Source organism: Gymnoscopelus microlampas (genome assembly GCF_963454915.1).
Source record: "Gymnoscopelus microlampas genome assembly, chromosome: 21".
Taxonomy (NCBI): Eukaryota; Metazoa; Chordata; class Actinopteri; order Myctophiformes; family Myctophidae; genus Gymnoscopelus; species Gymnoscopelus microlampas.
In genome coordinates, this window is record NC_139958.1 from 22,635,899 (window position 1) to 22,655,671 (window position 19,773).

General features: G+C 43.0%; 1 protein-coding gene across 2 annotated transcripts in view; it reads left to right on the forward strand.

Moving 5' to 3' along the window:
- Positions 1 to 18,475, forward strand: part of LOC311038317 (protein FAM222A-like) — a 31,500-nt gene extending 13,025 nt beyond the window's left edge. For both annotated transcript variants that reach the window (XM_084047767.1, XM_084047768.1), the window contains exon 3: positions 15,137 to 18,475. In XM_084047767.1, the coding sequence (XP_083903893.1) occupies positions 15,137 to 16,551 (1,415 nt within the window). In that variant the 3' untranslated portion in view covers positions 16,552 to 18,475. The remainder of the gene's footprint in view (positions 1 to 15,136) is intronic.
- The last annotated feature ends 1,298 nt before the right edge of the window (positions 18,476 to 19,773 follow it).

The window sequence follows — 19,773 nt, forward strand, 5'->3', positions numbered from 1 at the left end:
GGAATAGGTTTCAATGAGATGTCCATCTTTTCCACAATAGAAAAAAAAAGTCTCAGCGGGGCTAATTAGGTTTTCACCAATCGACAAAGAAGTATTTCACCAGAAATCACTGTTAATTGATGGACTGCACATATAAACTCATATATTCACACAACTCATACAATCGTAAATGCAGATCAGTAAAATTATGAAAACAAAAATTGGATTTGGTCTACAGCTTCATCTGTTGGGATGAAGAACAGAATCTAATACCATGTCTTCCCTGTGCAATTTATAGCATTTATCTGGCTAACTGGCTTGCATTGCCCCTACATACAGTATAGCTTACATCTTAAAATGGCTAACATTTCTTTGGTTGTACTGCAGTGGGAGAATTGCTTAACCATCCTTTTACATTGCTATGGTGACACTTTATGCATATCCTGAACATACATATCACCCATAATGTGCTAGCTAAGCTTACTAATATGAGCTTTATATGCTAACGTTGATAATGTTGCCTATATGGAGCTTGGCCTTGTGGTGCACTGTATGCATGTCGCAAGTGTGAGTTGAGCTGTGTGGTTTTCTGTATGCAGCATGAGCGAAGCTGTGATCGGTCTACTTTTGTGGGGACAGAGATATAGAGATAGGCTACATACAGTACAAAGAGACAGAGACACAGACATAGAACGCTAGGGCCCTTCAGTGCCACGCTGTAAAAATTGATTCAAGCCTAGTCAGTTTACTTTGGCTACCCTGCAGGCTGTAATTGAATTCTTGGAGAACAATGCCCAGCCACTTTGACATGCAGGTAAAACAAATCTGTGATGCACCTCCATATTGTATAGAACTCATCTTAGAAATTGTTGTAAATCATCCCAGAACTATCTTATGTTTTTAATACCATTATACTGTAGTTCTTATTTCTGGTTTCCTTTTGGAAATGTTTGGGAAGTGATTTCAAGATTTTACTGATGAAAAAAGACTTTCGCACATCCAGTTACTTTACAAGCAGGTGCATTGGCGACAAAACAGTAGGTGAGACGACCTTCCTCAGGTTCCTCAACCAACCCTTAGGAAGGTCTACATGACCAAAACATTGTTGCATTAATAAAACTTCTCTTGAACTTGCAAGTGGCAGTGTGCGGGTATAATCTTCCAGATTCATCTCACCTAAGATTTTACTGATAACATGTAATTTTCAGCAGGGACAAGCTCTGAGCTCCATCTAATACATTTTGACACATTTGAGCCAGAGAACAGCCTGACACAGAAAATTGCCACGATCAGTTCATCTTACTGCCTTTATTCATTGTTTCAAAAAGTGTTACCTGAATAAAGTTTAATGTCAATGTTAAGTGCATACATTTATGTTCAGAAGGTTCTGTACGATCAAGAATGTTGCGGAAATAATATCTTCAAATGAAGGGGAACCAATAATGGCAGATCTTATTTAACGTAATTATTTATCATTCACCCTTCATTATGTACTTCTGTTGGGTGTTTTAACACACGTGTTCACACTGTACTGTATGTATGACTATATACTGTAGCCTATTTACAAACCATTTAGGTCAACATTCCCTACATGTGTACGTACTTCGTAGCATGTTTGTGTATGTGTATACGTGTATACACGTATGGTTACATTGTGATGCCAGGCTATTTTGCCATAAAATGTTTTTATTATTATCCGATGTAACGATTTAAAGGGGATGTTGTTGCAATTGATTCACCAAACACAAGCAAAGCCATTTTGAGTTAACTTCATCATGTACTTTTCCTTGGGCATGCAACTTGATACATCTTAACAGTATGACACATTTTTGCGGACCTGAATGGTAAGAATGGATTAAAAGATCATAATACCCAAGCTAGTGTAACACTTTATAGCATAACGTCATCTTGGCATTTTATGGTTAATAGTGACAGGAAGATAAATAACCAACATCATGCCCATATCCTCAGCTGTGCTCAAATTTCAGAGGTTGATTTTCCTACCTCCATTTCCCCCCCATCTCTTCATTTCTATCCTGGGGGAAATGCCTCTTTGTCTCTTCTTTTATTAAATATTAATTGGGAATCAGTGGAGCACTTGTCTACTAAACGTTAGAACAGAGGGGCCTAGTTTGCCTTAGGCAGAACCAGGAGCGCTTTTCTCATCCTGTTTACCTGCAGGGCCTATTCTCCCCGGAGCTTCCTATGCAGCCACTGTGTGTTAAAGTTAAACAGCACCCCTTTGCCGCCAGCACCACCCTGACAATTCAAACATTGCCAGATGGGAGAAAAAGCACTGCCGATCTACAAACTCGCAACACGTCACAGCATGTTGTGAGCTTGTAGATCTGCTATTTTCACCAAATGTTTGCCTATTAAAGGACATACCCAGAATAGGGAGGTACACTAAGGTTCAAGTGCTTATGGCTAGCTTATAGTTCACCGCATGGCTGTGTCGCATGAGGAAGAAATAACAGGATAACAGTATTTTCGTTGTGCAAACGTAGCCCTAACACTACTACTGTATATCTCTCTGTTTGAGTGTGGCGACTGGGAATGGTTTCTTCCCACGCTACTGGCCTGTGCTTCCAGCAGGCTTTCTTTTGAGACAAGCACTTTCCCCGAGCTGAGTAAAGGTCCACACAAACAAACGAGGAGTGACACCGGTGTAAAGACGTATCTGCCTGAATCTCCTCCAACACACATATCTAAATGCTCAATCCTGAGGCTACTCAGCTCTGCGAACCCAACACCCCCTTCGTGAAAAGATTACTGAGATGGAGAGAGGGAAGGATAGAAAAAGGGGTGAATGAGTGTGTGTGTGTGTGTGTGTGTGTGTGTGTGTGTGTGTGTGTGTGTGTGTGTGTGTGTGTGTGTGTGTGTGTGTGTGTGTGTGTGTGTGTGTGTGTGTGTGTGTGTGTGTGTGTGTGTGTGTGTGTGTTCACGGAAGGGGCGGAAGGGGTGAATGAAGTGCTTAGTGTGAGTGAGTGTTCTGGTGTTATAGTACATCCTGTATGTCTTTTCTCTGTTCCAACATCTCTCTATCTCTCTAATGGCTACACTGGATTGCCAGGTTGAGCAGTTACCCCACTGAACTGAAAAGGACTCTCATGGATGTTTAGCAAGTAGCCTAGCACTCGAGGTCCCTCTCTCGCTCTCCCACAACCCTTCTCTTTCTCTCCGCGTCTTTCTGCCCCCCCCCCACCCTCCCCGGTCTCTTTTTTGTTCCCCATGGAGGCTCTAGTTGGCAGGGCCCGGCTAACCCAGGGCATTAATATTAACGCCTATTTATGTGGATACATTAATATGAAGAAAAACTGCTAGTACTGCATCTTAATGGCGATACTCTGTTAGGGCACAGGCTTCTGCAGTGTGAGGAGTCGGACTGCACAAAATGTTTGACTATGGAGACCAAATGCTTGGAACATAGTCTGTGTCAGGATTTCACATAGAGATGAAAGAAAACTGTGCTGAATGTCATTGGCTGATATTGAATATACAAATTAAATTAACAATACCACTTTCACTGGTAGTCTGAATTGAAGTCAATACATGCCCTTGTTCTGCCTGACCAGTATGGTCTCTAACAACTGAATGAAGGTGGGGTCAATTAGGTACATTGTTCTAATGAGTGGGCTTATCGAGAACTAATGTGTTCATAGAAACAGTTGTCATGGGAACAGAGACTTTTCTTTTAACGTATTGAGTGCCATTTCTTATTGTGAAGGTGAGCCACACAAAACAATAAAACATTAGGAACATTACTGTGGTAAATATATATAACTGCTGTGAACAACAGCTGCGTAATTGTCTCCGCCAGGCCGAAAGGCATGGCGAGAGAGTATGTTTTGCACCCTGTCCATCCGTCCGTGTGTGTGTCCGTGTGTCCGTGTGTGTGTCAGTCTGTGAACAGCTAATCTCCGACACCGTTGGCTTGATCGCAGCGAAACTGTGCACACACACTCCCTGGATGCCAATTCAGAACCTTTGCCCCAAATGTTTCACATGGGCCTGTTATAGCGCCACCAGAAGGCCGCTTTTTCCAAAACACATTTTTTGACAGTACTCCTACAGATTTTGTCCAAACATCATGCAAATCGGTACACAGTATCTCTATAGTCATTAAACTAAACCGATATTTCCGTCCTGATTGGCCAAAAATGGCTTCCAAAGTGCTCCGTTTTGAACAAAATGCCTCAAATCATGATCACAGCATGCAATTTCCCTGAAATTTTGCACTCACATTTCCACTATGCCGAGGAAGAAATGCCAATTTGGGGAAAGCGAAAAACAGGTTTGGCTGTTCCGTACACATGGTAATGGTCAATGGCTATGTGCAAATTCAGATCAATTGCTCCAGCCTCTGAGGAGAACCGGGCAGAAGAGATTTTGGGCTCACCACCACAGAGCTTGTTGAATTATAGGAGGATTCCATCAAAGTTATGGGATAGACCCACCTTACCTGTGTCTATATGTGCAGCACATCAAGTGGAAGGACTAAGAATTGGGGAAAGGTGGGTAGAGCTGTAGAAGAGGTGGAAAAGTACTTAATCCGTGGATAAACATCCGTGGAGAATGTCTGAAGAGAGGAGAGTGACTGTGGAAAGTGGACTGACTTACTAATCAAATGGCAGGTGTGGGGAATTCACCATGGGTTGCCATGGCAATCAATTGACTCATTACCAGGCCACTGCCAGAGCCTTTTCTTCTCCATATATCGGCAATTTTACAGAATTATACCACAAGTTTCCAGTGTCCTATGAGGCCCTGGGTGAATTATGGGCATCACTTCCTGTTGTCACTCATTCAATTAATTTGAGTGATTCATGTCAGCCAATAATAATGTGGGAACACAACCTGACAGAAATCAAAAAGGGTCATATTAGTCTGCCTACTCACCCTACAAGATCTCCCTCCACACAGATGGTGGTGATCAATGGCTGTGATAGCTGTAGCCTAACTCCTGTGTTTCATTCTGACTGGCTGTTGTTGCTGCTGCTGTGACACCTGAATCTCTGCATGGGGAGCATTGCTCAATTTGAATCAGCTGTGTGGAGGGAGAACTTGTAGAGCAAGTAGGCAGAGTAGGGGCACGGTGGCGCCAGTCGGTAGCGCTGTCGCCTCACAGCTAGAAGGTCCTGGGTTCGATTCCCGCCGGGGACGCTGGGGGCGTGTCTTCTCCTCCACGTCATCAGCGCCCATACCCTAGGTGGGGTTGGCGAAAGGGCCTACTCTGTGTGGAGTTTGCATGTTCTCCCCGTGTCTCCTAGGGTAGTTAATACCCCCACAGAAACATGTAGTAATCCTGGTCACTATACTGCCTCCCCCTGGTCAGCCGGGGCGCCTGATGGAGGGAAAGGGAACTGGTTGGAATAACGTGTTCCTTCCACACGCTACGTCCAACCAGGGAAACTCCCCCCTGTCAGGTGACAAGAAGGTCAGTTGGCTCTCATGCATTGAAGGAGGCATGAGCTCGGCCCTGGCCTCCCTGGGCTGGTGGGGGGAGTGTAGTGCCCAGGATCACTTAGCAAATTGGCACCAGGTGAAAAAAGGGTTACAAAATCGAGGGATAAAAATTAGAGCAAGTAGGCAGAGTAATGTGACCCTTTCTGATTTCTGTCAGGTTGTGCTCCCACATTATTGTTGACTGACACGGCTCATTCAAATGAATTGAATGACTGACTAACAGGAAGTGATGCCCATAATTCACACACCCCCCTTTCCCCAGAAAGCTCCCTAGGAAACGTCATGCCAAATATAAAGACGCCATGGTTAATGTGGTGGTTCCCTGTGCCCGGGCCTGTAAAGTGTCTCTGGTGAGATTCTTATAAAGAATTTATCGCACAAAAATGTTTAATGATTAGTCTCCAGTGTTTTCATGATTCTTCAGACATGTTAGGCTATACAGCTATTAAATATAATAATATTTTATGTTTGAAACCGTTTTTGTATGGATGGATATTGCAATAATAGTGGTCATTGTGCATTGTCTCCTCATGCTGGTCTTTTGGGTGTGTACGGATTTTGAGGCAGGAGAGAAGTCATGGTGTTGGAAATGCAATGAGCCAGTCCTACTCCTGCTTTTAGCCCATGGCTCAGGGGCTTGTTTTGCCCATAAATCAGTGATTAACTCAAACAGCTCCAAAACAATGAGGTCTCCACTCCGATCTGTGGGGAATTGCTTTAAGTGTGACCATGGGAAAAAAGATTAGCCAGCTTACCGTGACAGAAAGCGCTGTGTGGGATTGCATGGGGGTGGATTCAGGGTTATGAAAGACCATAGATCCATGGATGGTATGATGAATGCTAGATGCTGTACTCCATCCCTCCAGTGTGTTACGGTCATTAATTATTTTCTCTCTCTCTCTCTCTCTCTCTCTCTCTCTCTCTCTCTCTCTCTCTCTCTCTCTCTCTCTCTCTCTCTATATATATATATATATATATATATATATATATATATATATATATATATGTATATATGTATGTACACACTCACACATCATACATACATACATACATACATACATACACACACACACACACACACACACACACACACACACACACACACACACACACACACACACACACACACACACACACACACACACACACACACACATACATGCACACATACTGTACATATGCAGATACATATATTACATACAGATAATGTTCTGCATCTGCCCTCTGAGAACTGTTCATATGCTTGTGAATAATTAGCCATGGTGTAATATTGGGGATTGGCCCCCATCCCCAAACGTCTCTCTCCAAGGACATCCCCTGCATGGAAGGAAGAAGTCAGGATTGGGTGTTTTCTGTGAAAGCATGCCAGTTTGACTCAGTATGGTGCCACAGCAGTTAAGCAGCAGGTTTCTTGCTCAGGGCCCCTCCCAACCAAGAAACATTCTAGGCTAAATAGCTGAAATCTCAAATATATGAATCTAAGTACCTAGAGGCATGCATGCATCAGTGTCATTACGCTGATACTTCAGAGAGAATATACATACAGTACATGCCTTCGAATCAGTCAGAACATAGTCAAATCCGGAGTGTTAATTTAAAGCTGCAATCCTTAACTTTCATGTCTTACCTGGAGGGTAGGACATGAAAGGAGTCATGGATGATGGGCACTCTAACGAACACAAATGGCCGTGTTCACGGGTGGGAAATCGGGCGAGGAGGACTGCGTTAGCAACTCCTACGGGTTGGTGACATCTGACAGGGAGCAGAACTGAGAGGGATAGCGTTCCTCAGCATGCGTTACGTCCTCACTGGGAAACTCTTTACTGTCAGGTGAAAAGAAGCGGCTGGTGATGGCATGAGTATCGGAGACACGTGGGTTGTTTACACCCTCCCCAAGACCAGCCAATAGGGGTCAGCAGCAGTGACAGGGACTACATATGGGAAGAATGGGGCTTGGGTTAATGAATGAAATTGGGAGACAAATATAAAGGTAAAAAAGAAACGACTTCCGCGGGCTGTATTATCGTTTCTGTTTCCGTTTTATAGTTTCCGTCTAATTCTTTGTGTTTCCACCACATTTCGGCATAAAAATCTATCATGCCTTTGGATAGTGTACTTTCAATTGTTCAGTATACATTTGTATCCGTTATTTGGCCCATATTTTGCCTCTGTTGCTCACAAACATGTTACATGTACCAGCGATTTTTTTGGCTGTGACCTCAGACGGAGTGAGACTGAATGAGTGAGACTGAATAACACTTCCGGTTAACTCTTTCACAATAAAACGTAAAACTTGTAAAACTTATTCCAAATAAACTCCAAAAATGATAAACAACGTATCTCTACTGTCTCTGTCTCACTAGAAGTGAGGGCCACGAAGCGGCCCAAACCTCTAGTACTGTATACTTGCTAATCTTTGTGGGAAAAGGCTATTGCAATCAACTTAAATGTAGTAATTTTGTAAGCGCAGCATGATGCCCTCAGCCAAGGTTGACTGCTAAACAAGTGATTCTATCTAACTATATAAATGGCGAGCGACTTCCGCACCCTAGGTGCGACACCCCACAGCTCTGTTATCGAATAAACAACGCACCGCCAGACCACATGTCGCCAACTGACTCGCCACGCCGGCCGCGCTGAATTTACGCCTCGCGTAGGGGACATCTCACTGTTCACTACACCTTTTCCACCGCGCAACATAATTAATTCTACTCACCAAATGTCGGACAAAACGGAAGGGGAGGCAGCTTCGTACCGTTTACCGTGCGCACGACCTCATCACCACAACAGCAGGCAGCCGCTGCGGGGGTTTTTTCCTTTTTTTCCAAACTTTTTTTTTGGTCACCATTTTCTCCAGGCACCATTTCTGGTGTAACGTCGGGTGTTTCTTTTCACCAGCCAATCACCTTTCACGTTGCCACGTCCGTTGCCACGTCGCGCTGACGTACGCTAAACAAGCGCTGCCGTGCGCACAATGCAAACGAGCCCAAAGGCGCGCAAAAATAAGCCGACCATTGCTTAGACACAAAGTCAGACCTGGCAACGCAGCCTACGCCAATCATGTGTGAGAGATCTACAAGCTATGGGGCAGAGACGCCACCGTATCTTAGCAACAACTACAGCGCTCACTCTCATTGGTCCTGTCACGCTAAGAGCAGTCTCCAGACAATGGCATCGCAGACAGCTTGCTGTTACTGCTGTAGCCATCACAGGCAGTTGCAGCACGACGGACAGGGCGCTGTGATAGCTGCCATGTCGCTAACGCTAACCTGGTTGTCATGCCTGCAGCGGCTGTGCAATCACTTTGTCAACAATGCACGTTCGTGTGGTGAATGTCTATATTGCTGCTCAGTTCGTCCATTGTAGATGGTGTATGTTTGTGTGTGTCTTCTGGAGAACTATGTAGCTCCACAGCAACTACAGTAACTAACGTAATGGCAGGACCGCCCCGTGCAACGCATGTTAGGCTGCATTATGGTCATGTAGTAATTTCAGATAATTTCGCTCCGATTACAGCAGTGTTTATCAACCCTTTCACGCCGCCCCCCCCCCCCCCCCCCCCCCCCCCCCCCAAATACACGTACTTGATCTGGGACCCCCCCCATTCTGTTTGACTCCGTTCCACAAGTACATATTGTGAAAATAGCCGATCTACAAGCTCGAAACGCCTCACGTTGGAGATCGGCTATTTTCTACATGATTGCCTCTTTCTTACATTCTTTGCCAATGTGGCCCATGTTTTCATAGCATAGTTTATTGACTACTTCTGTTGCAGAAATGGCCATTTCCTTTACTTTCGGTTTTTTATTGTCTCCGCCAGGCCGAAAGGCCTGGCGCAAGACTATGTTTCACCCCCTGTCCGTCCGTCTGTGATAGCTAATCTCTCACATCGTTGACTTGATCGCAGCAAAATAACAGCCCGATGTGGAGAGTCAGTGAGAGCTGGATAAACGACGTAAAATGTGTCAAAAGGAGTCTGTACGGCTGTCGATAAATGAACACATGACGTCGGTGGGAGAGGACATATTGTGTCTTTTGGACAAACAGCAGCGTGGTGCTGATGTTTGTTGTGTGAAGCAGCTTAATGTCAGAGTGTTTGTGTTGGAGCGCCTCAGTGCGGCTGCAGAGTTCATGTGCAACCTCTTCCACAGACACACAGAGACACTAGAAACTCTGCTGGGGAAAAAAAACACTGCTGGGCATTGACTTTCCTATGGACATTGATCTACACACTGCAGGTATATCTGCTACACACACAACATCAAACTACACACTGCAGGTATGATGCAGCGTTTGCATTACAGCCAGCATGCCAGCGTAGTTCCCATATGGTTTCAAGGTGGCCTAAACCATATGGACCCCATGTCAGCAATGTCAGCGGCATCCACTTCAGTCCCAACTGCGATACCCATGCAGGCTATAAGTAGCTTCTACCTGGCCCTTAGGTGGGCCCCAACTAGCCATGTTTATGTGGGACCAAGGCGGCTCCTAACTGGGTTTGCCCATGCAGGCTTTAACTGGGTTCTACCTGGGCCCTAGGTGTACCCTAACCAACCACAGTGCAGTGCCCATCGCTCCAATTGTTGTCAAGTCAGGGCTCTCAATACTGCACATTGGTGGAGGAGGAGGGGCCGCAGGGCGACCGCACACATCGCTGAACCAATGGTAGCCCACGGATGTTTCCTCTGTGGATTTACAATCTGCCCCTCTATGCCACATATCATCCGCACTACAGGGTCTTCACTGACCGAGCCACGGCCCCACTGACCCTCATGACGCTACGCCACTTAAACGTGCGGCAGCATGCGCTGAGTTGCCAGGTTTGCACAGCCTGCGCCAGAAACAAGCAACCACCTTCATGAAAAAAAAAAAAACACCGAAATGGTCCGCAATGTTCCAGGGGTGTCCCCGCGCGTCCCAACACTCCACAGGGGGTCAGTGGACCATCAGGGGGTCCGCGGACCCCCTGTGGACCCCCTGAAACATAACAAATATTATTTCTTCAAATTTTTTCCTTTTTCAAAAACACTTTTCCACAGTTTCACTCCGGCGATTTGGGTCCCCCAATATACACACGGCCACGCTGGGCCCCGTGCGCGGCTGGGGTTGAGGGGGGCGGAGCCCCCCGAAACTCTAGTATTGTATATTCAGTACGGAGTACAGCGTGGGGAGAGGACTTCAAGTATGAGACTGTGGTCTGTCTACAGGTGATTAACTGCTTAAGATCAGACTACTAATTACCTCCTCTGTCATGTCTTACCCAACAATACAAACCTGGTTTGTTTGTTTGTGTATGTGTGTGTGTGTGTGTGTGTGTGTGTGTGCAGACTGTGCACATTTGAAAGGTGCATTCATTTTCTTTTCTTTTCTGTAATTCCTAAACCTGACTTTATATAGAATGTTGTCATTAATATTCCAAACAAAGCAGTTATAATGCAACAACAGTTATCTTCATTTGGATATTAGACTGTTTTTGTTATTTGTAGCTTCGCTTACCCCAAAGGTCCATAAATCTTAGCACTGCAAGTAAAGGTCAAGGGCTCCTTCTAGACAGCTGTTTTCATCACACGCCTCACTTTTGTATTATCATTCATCATTTAATTGAATTGGCGAGCTGTGCTATGCACCATTATGTTATGAGTTATTTGAAGTAAATGTTAGACTTCAGCCAAGAATTTGCCATTTCAACAGTACATTTCTTCCTGGCTTACAGAGCTGACAACTTTTCAGAAAATCTTGGAGTGAAACTTACGAACAGAGCGACTTTTTGTGTGGCCTGTTTGGGGTCACCACTCTATGCCGAAGGCATTTATATGTATTACTTGTACTTGAAGTAAAGATGCATTACTATTTATAGCCATTTCCCCACATAACTTCTAATCCTTACCCCAACCATTAAAAAATGAAATAAAACTGTTTTGGCCTCCAGAACCATCAGCCTGGATGGAGTGTGTGAGAGAGAGAGAGAGAGAGAGAGAGAGAGAGAGAGAGAGAGAGAGAGAGAGAGAGAGAGAGAGAGAGAGAGAGAGAGAGAGAGAGAGAGAGAACTTGACCAACGTTTCGGCAGGTAACTGCCTTCATACCCTGAAGAAGGCAGTTACCTGCCGAAACGTTGGTTTGTTTACTCTGCCTCCTCCAATAAAATATTGGCACTTTGGCTACCAGTGTGTGCCGCCACCTTCTTGTCTCTTGAAGACCACTATTTAGTTTATTTATATTAAACACATATTTATTTCATAGGAACTGGTGATGTGACTTTCAGAAAATACAATAATTAAATTATCTATTTGTTTTGACAGAGTGAGAAATACTGTAGGCCAGGTGAGTGTGTGGGTGTCATATACGTGAGTCTCACCGTCAGTGCATGAGATTTGGCATCTCTGGGCTTAGCCTTATCCTCACAAACTAAATATATAATATAATGGTGACGATCTTCATGTTTATTCATCATGCCATTGAGAAGAGCTTCGGCTTTTCTAATCAAATCGAAAGTATTTCAGCAATTATGCTATTGTTGATGGAAGTGTTTTTGAAATGATAAATATGTGAATGTGAAGTGGGTAAAGTGTAACCAATGAGGTTCCCGTACCGCTACATTAAGCTAGTAGCCACAGTGGGTGGTACAGCTGAGATGTGTCTCCATGGCACTGACACTGTAATCTCTGGATTTAAGGAGTGAGACACCCTTTGAAGATGAGTTAGTATTCAAACTGTTTGAAGTGTTTATGGAACATCAAGCCAATCTCACAGCTCAGGGCTAAACACTAAAACTCTAGTGAATGACGGGTGGCACAAATGACAGGATTAGGTTTTAGAATATTTATTTCTCTGTGGTAATTGGGTGAGATGATCCATGGCAGATTATGTGTGAGTTTGTGTGCTGGTGGTCAGTATTGATGGAAGTTTTCTTTAGTAGCAGAGCTCTTTTGCTAATATCTAATAATTTAACTATATTTTACTCCATTTAAAAGTAGAGGTGGATGATGTCAGATCAAGTCACCTTCTCTTATTAAGACCACGGGGTCTTGTACTCCAACTGTCTCAGACGTGGGCTGTGGGGAGCTAAACAATTTACCTGACAATAACGTTAATGAGTTGTATGTGTGTATGTATGTACGGTATGTCCCCTCAAAAGTAGACCAATCATATGCCACTACATGCATGATGTCACAAAACAGAAGCACCTCTGGCCGTGAAACTTCAGAAGAGTGTAATGAGTTGAGATGTTGTCTCAACTCATTACACTCTATGCATTTCTGGTAGTCTAACAAGTTGGCTGTGGTTGTGCTGTGCAGCATGGAAATACATTATAATAATGAATTGTACCTGTACCAGCCAATCCAACATAATTATGTAAATTATGTATGAAGACTGCTAAATAGCATAGACCGCAGTTACCACACTTTATTTAAACTATTTCACTGGTTTCTCCCTGTTCCCCCTTCCCACCACTCTCTTCATTGGCAGATTAGGTGTGAGACTGTACAGTCGTTTGCTTTTGTATTAAGGTTGTGTAGACATCTGTTCTACACACTCCCACATGGCCTTGTTTTCTGTGGCAGTGCTATATTGTGATACATAAATAAGCAGTGTTTTGCTGTGCTGTATTTCTCTGAGGAATTCACTCATGCTGCTGGCACCATGGTGCGGTTCCCCATTCTCCACTGGGAGACGGCTGGATGGCTTGAACACTCCACCTCACCTCTTTCTTCCATTTTAAACACCCAATTTATTTCCTTCATGAGATGGATCTTGTAGATTGAATCATTTTCACAGTTGGAGGCTCGTTGTGGGCCTGAAATGAAATGAACCCCCAAATCAATTTCAAACGAGAACAACAAGTGAGCTCTCCCCCTGCATCGCTGCAGTACCTCTTCAAATGGATTTTGTTATTGAAAACGAAATGAAGTGTTGTGTTTTTCCCCCGCCCCATTTTCCTTTTATTGCAGATTACTGCTTTGTTCTCTTCACTGCCGTGATTTCCGCTGACTATGGTGTAATCTAGGTTAATTTCAGCACTTTTGCTTTTCATGTCAGGAATTCCATAAAAGTGTCGTTCTGAAGGGTGGTGGTAATTTCTGCCGGGTGATTTATTGCTTTTAAATGGAGCGCCTTTTCCGCCTCTCCTTTGTCGCTGTGAGTTAAGCAGCCATGAAATTGCCTGAATAATGGTGTTTAAATCCAATCTAGGTTTGTCCCCTCAGCTTTCCTGTACACCATTCAATAGCAGTCCTCCTGCTGGTTGTTCTTTCTCTGTCTGCTGCAACTTCTTCCTCACCCAAAGCTCCAGGCTTTTACATTAGTGTCAATTCAGGTTCATAGAAGGATTAACCACTTAAGCTGTATTTCATACTTAGTCGTACGACGCAGCGAAAATAGCAGATCTACAATGCGAAGCAGCGAACATGTTATGAGTTTTCACTATATATTTATTATTTTAATGTTCATGTATAATGACATTCCCAAAATAGGGATGCCATGTTGACCATTACCGGGGGCTTATAGAGGAAGAGCAGATTTTCTGTTGTGAAATCAGTTGGGAAATTGAGAATGAGTTCCACTTCATGTTCTATCGTCCCTTATACCATGAGCTGCATCGAAAAATATTTAATAAGTGTCAAAACTCAGATTTGATGTGGTTCAGTGATGCAGAGAGAAACACAAGGCATTTGCACTTGCTGAATACTTAAAAGAAAGCTTGGTATAAGCCAGTGTTTTTATGGTCAGTATTATGTCAGTATCATGGTCTGTATCATGGTCAGTAGTATCATGGTCAGTATCATGTCAGTATCATGGTCAGTATCATGTCAGTATTAAACTGCCCCCCCCCCTCCTCTGTCTTGAATGATCATAAAAGTATTGTGAATATACAGTGGTAGATGTGTAACCAAGTTGGAACTACAGCGTTTTGGTACTCTATATATAGTAAATGTCAGATGCAAGAAATTATGAGTCAAAACTATTAGCCTGCTTAAGCCAAGCTCATAATGGTGTCAGTCATGATTTATTGAATTGCAATGTTTTTCCACATATTACATTAAGATACAAACCTTAATTACCACTTTTAGACAACGTTTGCTATTTCTTCTCACATTTAGCAGCATCAGGTTCCACTTATGCCTAATTTATACACTGTTGTACGACTAAGTATAAATCAGGCTTTAGGCTGCCCTATGATGAGTGGCTCGATATCTCAAAATGAATCCCACTTGAGCCAATGTGGTAATATTAGCTCCTCCCTTGTTGCCTCTGCTACCCTCCCTGATTTCCCTGGGTAATCAGATTCTGGGTTGAACTGAGTGAATTAATTTCATAAAGTACTGATTAAACAGTGCCAGAGGTATCCCCTCCTCCAAATGAGTTTAAAAGAGATGCAGATGTCTCCCATTCCTCCCTTAAAAGGATTTAGGGAAGCGAGGGAGGTCAAATAGAAAGTGCCATAACAATGATAAAGTTTTATTGTAGTATTTATTTTTGCTCTATGTGGGTGTTAACTGACCACATTCAAAATGTATATTTAAATGTACATTGTCTTGATACAATAGGCAAGTCTATTATTGAAATCCTTTGTGACAAAGGAATGTCAGAATGGTTAGACTCACCATCTCGTCTATATGAAATTATAATGTGCACATGACCTTTGTCAACTTATCAGCCCAGCAATAATGATCTCCCTCTGCTTCTGTTTCAGGTGAGCCAGAATCCATGACTTCTCGGTACCCATCTCCTGCCGAATTGGATGCCTTCGCCCAGAAGACAGCCAACAGCCCTCTATCCATCAAAATCTTTCCATCCAATATCCGGGTACCCCAGCACAAACAGCTTAACAGGATAGTGAATGGCTTAGACACCACAGGCCAACGTTACAGCCCCTATTTACAACCCTACTCAGGAGCTCAAGGTTTGTTGGCCGTTATCAATGCTTCTGTGATGGTTAAAGGTGTGGTGAAGAATTGCGAAGGGAAGAGGACTAAACATTCCCCAGCCCAGACTGCAGCTGCACCATATAACAATCCTCTGAACAACAGCTACACAATTACCAGACATGAGCATAAGGCCTATCATATAGGCTCCTGTAAGCGCCGCGATGTCCCTAATGAGACACTTTCCTCCAATGCTATCATGACCTCGGGAGATCAGGGCTTGGCCCCCCAATCTGAGCTAGCAGACGTCCATAGCCTAATGAGACAGATGAACCGAGTCCCACACAGCCAGGCCATGCAGCCAGTTAGAGAGTCACAAGCCAGCCCCTCTCTCCAAGCTGTAGCGGCTGTGGCCTGCTCAGACCCTGGCTACGTTTTGGGAGTGCCACACCAGAGCAGCCTGGCGTTCTCAGGTGCTGTGCTGCCTACCCAGAGTGCCGATATGGCCAAAGCTCGGTACCTAGATGAAGGAGACTACAGACTGTGGCAGCAGAAACCACAACATCAAATTCAGCAGCAACGACAGCAACAACAACAACACTATCAACAGGGGACACTGAGGATGTACAACAATGCTCAAAGGCGCAGTGGCACGGAGGCTACGGTTTGCCGCTCTCCTGAAACCTGCCTCCCTTTGGCCCGCTCCACACAGCTCTCATACAGGCCACACACCCTCAGTGCAGACACTAATGGGGCTGGGCAGGAGCGAGGCAGCTCCTCCCCTCTGAACTGCGCTGCTATGCACGGGGAGTTCTCTGTTGGACAGTACTTTGCTCCTCCATGGAACAGTGTGTTGGCCACCCCTGTCAGTGACTGTTATACTTCTCAGGAGCTGGCAACTGGTCACTCAATGGGTAGGCCTAGAGATGTAGGGCTTTCCCACCCACAGCCTCATCCAAATCACCACCACCACCACCCACATCAGCAGCCCCAGCTCCACCCGCCTACTCATCCTCTGGCCTACAGCACAGACCAAAGCCTCTGTTGTGGGATGCCCAGCACAAGCCTGTGCCATGCCTCAGTGCTTAGCAGCAGCTTGCAGTCTCTGGAGTGCCTGATCAGTGAGATCCACCCTCCTTGCATCAAAGAGCGCATGCTGGGCCGCGGGTACGAAGTCATGGGGATACCTCGACTAATGGAGCACCACCAGCAAAACCACATTCAACTTCCTGTCTACAGATAAGACCTGGTACTGCCACACAGCAGGGCACAGAAAAAGATAAATATTTCATATACTTTATGGGCAGAATAGTATCAATTTGGGAAGACCATCCTAGAATAAGACATCCTTTTTTATTTGTGCATGTATTTGTAGAAGGCTCTATGTTACAAACCTTAAAAGGTAAATGATAATCATGACTCAAGGGACAAGTTTATTTCAAGATTTTATTCTTTTTTGTATATTTTGGATGACCATTCATATACTGTATGCCTGCATTTCCCAATCCCAGTGCTGTGCACCAAGTCAGGATGAAACTTATTTTTGTTTTGCTGTTTTCTTTAGAAACTCTATGGCTATAGATTATTTGCAGGCAATGCCTCTGTAGTTCTTCATAGGGTGCCATAATAGACATTAATTTATGGGATGAAATGGGCAGAACTCCAGGCTTCAATATCTGCATAATTTGGCATATATTCTTCATCTTTTAAACAATCAGTGATAGTAAATTGTGCATTTCAATTAAATTGAAACTTAACTTAAATATGGGAACTTATTCGTAATTGTTTGAATTTTTTGATAATATGAAAAATGTGAATATGCTGTTATATGTTTTTGACATACGTCTTTTTTATGCTGCTGCTTTTAGAGGACATTTCTTTTTATTAGTAATTTAACTGCTTTTTTTGTGTTGCTACATTGTTGTTGATTATGTTTTGTCAGCTTCTCTGATTCCTGTAATACCAGGCATAAACTGCAGTCTAGTTCCTTGAATTAGCCATTGCAGAATGTGCTGGCCTTTGTAAGATTTTACTTTTAAGTTATTTGTGTGACATGTGAGCATCCAGGATTGTCGTGTTTGATCAGTTAGGCAGTTATGGTCAAATTAAAGCCATTTATCATTTAAAAATTGACTTAACGGAGTGGTGCACAGCACAGCATATTGTAACACATCCATACTCAAACCAATGCTGTGGCATTGAATTCATGCAGGATCTGCCATTTCATTTGATTACCTTTTTTTGTTGACTTTTTGAAGAAAGTGAAAGCATGGCTAATAGGTAAATTGTCTTTTTTTTATTTTCCTTTTATCAGATGTATTTCACTGGATTGTTGTGACCAAAACTCTCTCACAACACCCTGACACACTGGAGTGCCACACTGGAGAGCGCAGGCCTTCCCAAGCATTGACAATACCTTCTTTGTAGGGCTATATACCTGACAGCTAATTTGTACAATCGTCATATGACCGCTTCGCTAGGGCTGGGCAATGTGAACTTCAAATCAATATCACGATTATTTCAAACCCGATTACAATTAATGAACGATTATTCCTTTTTTAAAGTAGTAAAAATAGCAGGGCTCACAAGACATCACATTGTGATCCATTGAGAGCTTGTAGACCTGCTATTTGCGCTAATAACACAAGGTCAAGTGGTTAATCAGACTAGTCGATTTAGTCGATTATAACAAATCTATTAGAATGTTTTCATAGTGATTCATTGATATATAAGAAATAAAACATATATTTTAAAAAACTGTTTCTTGTTACTATTAAGTTGGTTAATGGTTCTAAATGCTGGTTTACATATATTTCCGGTGAATTGCCCAGCCCTAAGCAGCATCGCTCAACGAAAATAAAAGATTTTTAGCTGGGAAACGTGATGTCATCGTGTCATTACTGATTTTCAGTTGAAGTCCAGTTATTTCCGTCGATTGAAATGGAGTGGCACGTATAAAATTAGGCTTGATGGCTTGAACTGTATGACTGAGTAGATCTTTGTCTCTGCACTAGTTCAATAATGCTGACTATTCATCAGCCTGTTGAGCTCTGTTAAATGGCAGACTGTCTCCATGATTACAAAGTGCAATTATTATATAATGGACATGTGAGCCCTCTCCCATAGAGTATGTTGTTAAAATTATTACATTTGCAATGTATGACCCTAGTCCCTTACCCACTTTGCCTATTCTTAATTAAGATTGTCAAATAAATACATTTTTATAAGCTCTGTATCTGTTATGGTTATTACATTATACACAACATTACATTTCAGTCAGCACAGGAATACATTTTTGAACACTTTTATATAAAGGTAGAAGGAAGATGAGACATTTTCTGGTAGTTATATGAAGTTTTAGTTTTGGTGAAGTAATGTATGAAGTTAAACCACAAGAGTATGTAGTCACATCACATCTGTATTATAACTACTCTTACTTTAGTTTAGAAAGGCATGTCTCTTCTATTACCATATGATTTTATTCTATTGACTATTTGAATCACACTGAAATTGTTCATTGAAATTTGTTTCTATTTTGATATTAGCGGGAAGAAGGAATTTATTCCCTACAGTGACTTCATTATCATAGTCTAGATGCATATTTGCTTGGGGCAGGAGCCAGTGAAACCTTGAAAGAATCATATATATGGAAATGGGAAGGCCATCTCCTCTTTCTGTGGTTTTGCATTTCTGTATGAAATCCCTCAGGATAAATGTGCAAGAATATATTACTTTTAATAATATATATCATCCCAATCCCATTATTCAGAAATGACATCTCAGCTATTGAATACTAAAGCCAGATTTATGCTTCGGCGACAAATTGTCATGCAATGATTCACTCGACAAAAATACGATTTTCAACTGGAAATTTACATTTTCAATTGAACATTTCTGTTGGAAATATATATATTTTTTCTTTTCTGAAACATAAATCAGGCTTTGGATATTCTCATAATGTGCTTGCTTCTTTTAAATGTGCTCATAAATTGGACCTGCAATGTTAAGCACTGACTAAGGTGCCTTTTGGATCAACAAAAACGAGAGCACGTTTAGGTAGGCGAGATATTTCCATTTTGAGTTTTAGACAATACCTCTTGTCCACCAACAGTGGCCCTGCAACCACACGATGTAAAGGTCTCAATGGAAGAGTATGGAGACCACCTCTATACTGCGCTCTATCATACAGTTTGGTTAAAATAACATTTTATTCACACAAAAAGTTATGGATTGCAGCTTTAATGTTAGAATTAGATGCACAATTTAGAATAAAATAGGGCTGTCCTCTGTGAATGCCTGACGATGTATATCTTTAGTGTGATTTGGTGTCGAGTCTCAGCTTGTCACTGAGACGTTGCTGAAATTGAATTCCTGTCTTTGGGCCTATTGTCTCCTGGCTTTGCTTGGGGGCCTCTCTTCATCCTATGTGCCAGACTGTTCAGGCCGGGCCTAGAGGCAGCTGTGC